The sequence below is a fragment of the Octopus bimaculoides genome, chromosome 12 (assembly GCF_001194135.2).
Source record: "Octopus bimaculoides isolate UCB-OBI-ISO-001 chromosome 12, ASM119413v2, whole genome shotgun sequence".
Classification (NCBI taxonomy): domain Eukaryota; kingdom Metazoa; phylum Mollusca; class Cephalopoda; order Octopoda; family Octopodidae; genus Octopus; species Octopus bimaculoides.
Window position 1 is genome coordinate 63,345,821 of NC_068992.1, and position 3,878 is coordinate 63,349,698.

At 38.5% G+C, this 3,878-nt stretch overlaps 1 protein-coding gene across 2 annotated transcripts in view; it reads right to left on the bottom strand.

The window, feature by feature from the left end:
* LOC106883501 (glycosyltransferase 8 domain-containing protein 1) overlaps positions 1-3,878 on the bottom strand; it is a 21,928-nt gene that overhangs the window by 2,935 nt on the left and 15,115 nt on the right. For both annotated transcript variants that reach the window (XM_014934530.2, XM_014934531.2), the window contains exons 7-8: positions 2,552-2,718; positions 631-743 (exon numbers count right to left, since the gene is read on the bottom strand). In XM_014934530.2, the coding sequence (XP_014790016.1) occupies positions 631-743; positions 2,552-2,718 (280 nt within the window). The remainder of the gene's footprint in view (positions 1-630; positions 744-2,551; positions 2,719-3,878) is intronic.

A 3,878-nucleotide genomic window follows, 5' to 3' on the forward strand; every position in this document is an offset into this window, starting at 1 on the left:
ACACACACACACACACATGTGTATATATACACACACACACGTGTATATATACATATATATATATATATACACACATATATACACACACACACACATGTATATACACACACACACACACACATGTGTATATACACACACACATGTGTATATATACACACACACATGTGTATATATACACACACACATGTGTATATATACATATATATATATATATACACACATATATATACACACACACATGTATATATACACACACACATGTATATATACACACACACACACACATGTGTATATATACACACACACACACACATGTGTATATATACACACACACACACATGTGTATATATACACACACACACACACACATATATATATATACATATATATACATACATACACACACACAAAACATATCTATTGTGTATGTGAGTATTGGGTTGTGGTGCTCATAGGTTCCTACCCATGTGAATTAGAATTAACCAAAAACAAAACGCACTCAATACTATTGGGATGAGATGAAATCTGGTGTGTCATTCCTGCAGACCCAGTTTTGAATAATGTTGTGTGTGTTTTGTACAGCCTGCAATTCCTTGTAAGTGCAGCTGATTGCAGGTGCTTTGTACTTACCCAGGTGTCTGGTGTGCCATTCTGGATCAATGTGAGTGTAGTTCTGATAGAAGACAATCATCATTGGGGGCTGAGATCCACCACCTCCTTTCTCATTCCCGTACACTTCCTCCCTATCAACAACAACAACAGAAAAAATAACAATAAAATACAATAATAACTATAATAATGTTTTCTAACATTCCATTTCTTATTTTAGCACAAAGTCGGTAATTTTTTCTTTTGTTGGGCAGAATAAAGAAATCAACCTCAAAATTGTTTGTTCTCCCACCATCGCTTGACACCCGATGTTGGTGTGTCTACATCCCTGTATATTAGCAGCTCAGCGAAAGTGGCCGATAGAAGTACAATGCTTACAAAGAATAAGTCTTGGGGTCAATTTGTTTGACTAAAGGCGGTGCTCCAGCATGGCTGCAGTCAAATGACTGAAATAAGTAAAGGAATAAAAGAATACAATTGAATGGCACTATATTTCATTGACCTTGAAGAGATGAAAGGCAAAAATGACTTTAGTAGGATTTGAAAACAGAACATGAAGAACTGGAACAAATACTGCTGCACAGCATTTGCTCAAACTCCCAGGATCACACTAACATGTCCTTTTTTTTTTTTTTTCAAGGCAGCCGATTCAAGGGAGATTCAGCTGGTACTTCTAGCATATTGAGTGATCACACAGAAGCCTTCTCTTTGCTTCGATGTGAAGAGGTGCAGAATGAGGACGACAAAGAGCTGTTTATTAAAAGTTCTAGAAATTTCTCATTGAGTTCTATAAAATCAATTCCTGTATGTGGGTAGGTTCTATGTCTGTCACATACATTTGTGTCAAGGGAACAGCTGTGACAGTCCACAGGTTGCTGTGATCCATCAATCTGTCTTCCAATCAACAGGACAGCTGTGACAGAGAATATACAGAAGGCAAAAACTATCTCGCACACATACATACACACCCAGGCTCACTTTACAACGTCCAACTGTAGAACTTCTCAATGTTCTTTCATCTTTATTTCTTTTCTCTAATCATTGGATTAGTATTTTATAGTTTTGGGCATTGTTGCTTATCAGTTTGGTAGGTGCCAATACACGAAACAATCGGCCCTTGAGCCACTCTGTTAATTCTGCTAAATATTCATAAAAGAAATATACATACACTCATTACTTGAGTTCCATTTTTCTTGTCTGCACTCACCATACTTAATTTACATTATATATAGATCAAATCAAAATCGCTGATGTGCTGATTAGCACTCGTGCCAGTCGAACGTTAAAAGTACATTCAAGCATGATCGTTGCCAGGGTCACAGATTGGCTGTGCTGGTGGCGCGTAAAAAGCACCAATTGAGTGTGATCATTGCCAGCGTCGCCTTACCGGCACATGAAAAACAACATTCGAGTGTGGTCGTTGCCAATGTCACCAGACTGGCTCCCGTGCACATAGCACGTAGAAAACACCTTTTTGAGCATGGTCGTTGCCAGAACCACCTGACTGGCCCTCATGCCGGTGGCACATAAAAGCACCTGCTACACTCTTGGAGTGGTTGGCATTAGGAAGGCATCCAGCTGTAGAAACTTTGCCAGATCAGATTGGAGTGTGGTGCAGCCTTGTGGCTCACCAACCCTCAGTCAAACCATCCAACCCATGCCATCATGGAAAGCTTATTTAACAATGCCACTGCAAAAATCAACAACCAAATCCTTGAAATCTCAAAGCTGCAAGATAATGCACGATTAATTCAAATCAATATGAATGAATACATGATACATTTGACAAAATAATCCAAATACTGAAGGGTTAAAATATTCCCATGATGCCATTTCTCCCAAACTACTCCAGATGCATCTACCACATTCTCAGAGATACAATCTCTTCTACATATTCCAAATCTCTCTCTCACACACACACACACTCTCCAAATGTACCTACTTAGTGTTGAGGGTCATCCAGTACACTAGCCGTGAAGTAATGTTGTTCTTCTTCCAAAGCCCCAGTTCTGTCACCATTAGTCCAGTGTTGAACGAACAGGCTTTAGGGTTTAGGTGAAGCTTCTGTACATGTTTGTTCTTGAAGTCAATGTATTCAGCATAATTGTTCTGCAAAAAGACAAAAAATATTAATGGTAGTAGTAGTAATAGTAATAGTAGTAGTAGTAGTAGTAGTAGTAGTAGTAGTAGTAGTAGTAGTAGCTCCACCTTAGCGAAGCAGAGGTATTGTTCTTAGTCATATTTGTTTGTTTGTCTGTGGACAAGATAACTCAAGAACCGCTGGATGGATTCGGATGAAACTTTCAGGGATTTTTGGCCCCATGACTGGCACGAACTGATTAGATTTTGGGATTGATCTGGTACTGGACAAGGATTCTGGATTATTTTGTTCTGTTTTTTTTTTTACTTAATTTTTGGGAGCGGTCAGGTTCATTTCTAGAATTCTTGTTTGTGAGAGCAGTCAAGTTTATTTCAGATATTCTCATTTTAAAAATCATCTCCGGCTAATCGTTGAGAGGACGTTGGAGAGGACGTTGGTGTTGCCTTGGCAGAGGTTTGTGCTCTCTGAGTGCTCTAATATTAATAATATTATAATTAATATTATTATCATTATTATTTAGGAGCAAGCAGGAAGAAACATTAGGATGCCAGGCAAAATGCTTAGAGACATTTCATCCATCTTTATGTTCTAAGTTCACATGCTGTCAACATTGATTTTGCCTTTCATCCTTTTGGGGTTCAATAAAATAAGTACCAGTCATGCACTGGAGTTGATGTAATTGTCTTACCCCTCCCCAAAACTGCTGGCCTTGTACCAAAATTTGAAATCATTATTATTATTATTAGGTGGTGAGCTGGTAGAATCGTTAGCACACTGGATAAAATATTTAGCAGTATTTCATCTGCCGCTACGTTCTGAGTTCAAATTCCACCAAGGTCGACTTTGCCTTTCATCCTTTCAGGGTCAATTAAATAAGTACCAGTTACGCATTGGGGTAATGTAATCGGCTTAATCCCCTCCCCCAAGCTGCCCATGTGGAAAAAATTTGCGATCATTATTATTATTAAACAGTGCATACATGACGTGTTTCTTCCATTTTAGCCCTTATAAAGACCTCAATCAGACTCAATAAATAGGTTCTCTACTTGACAACTAACAGTATTTTCTCACACACACATCCCCCCACCATTCCCCACACACAGCCTTAACCACATCTGTAGACACAAAAATCAAGATGACACTAAAAATAATCAGACGGCATCACAAG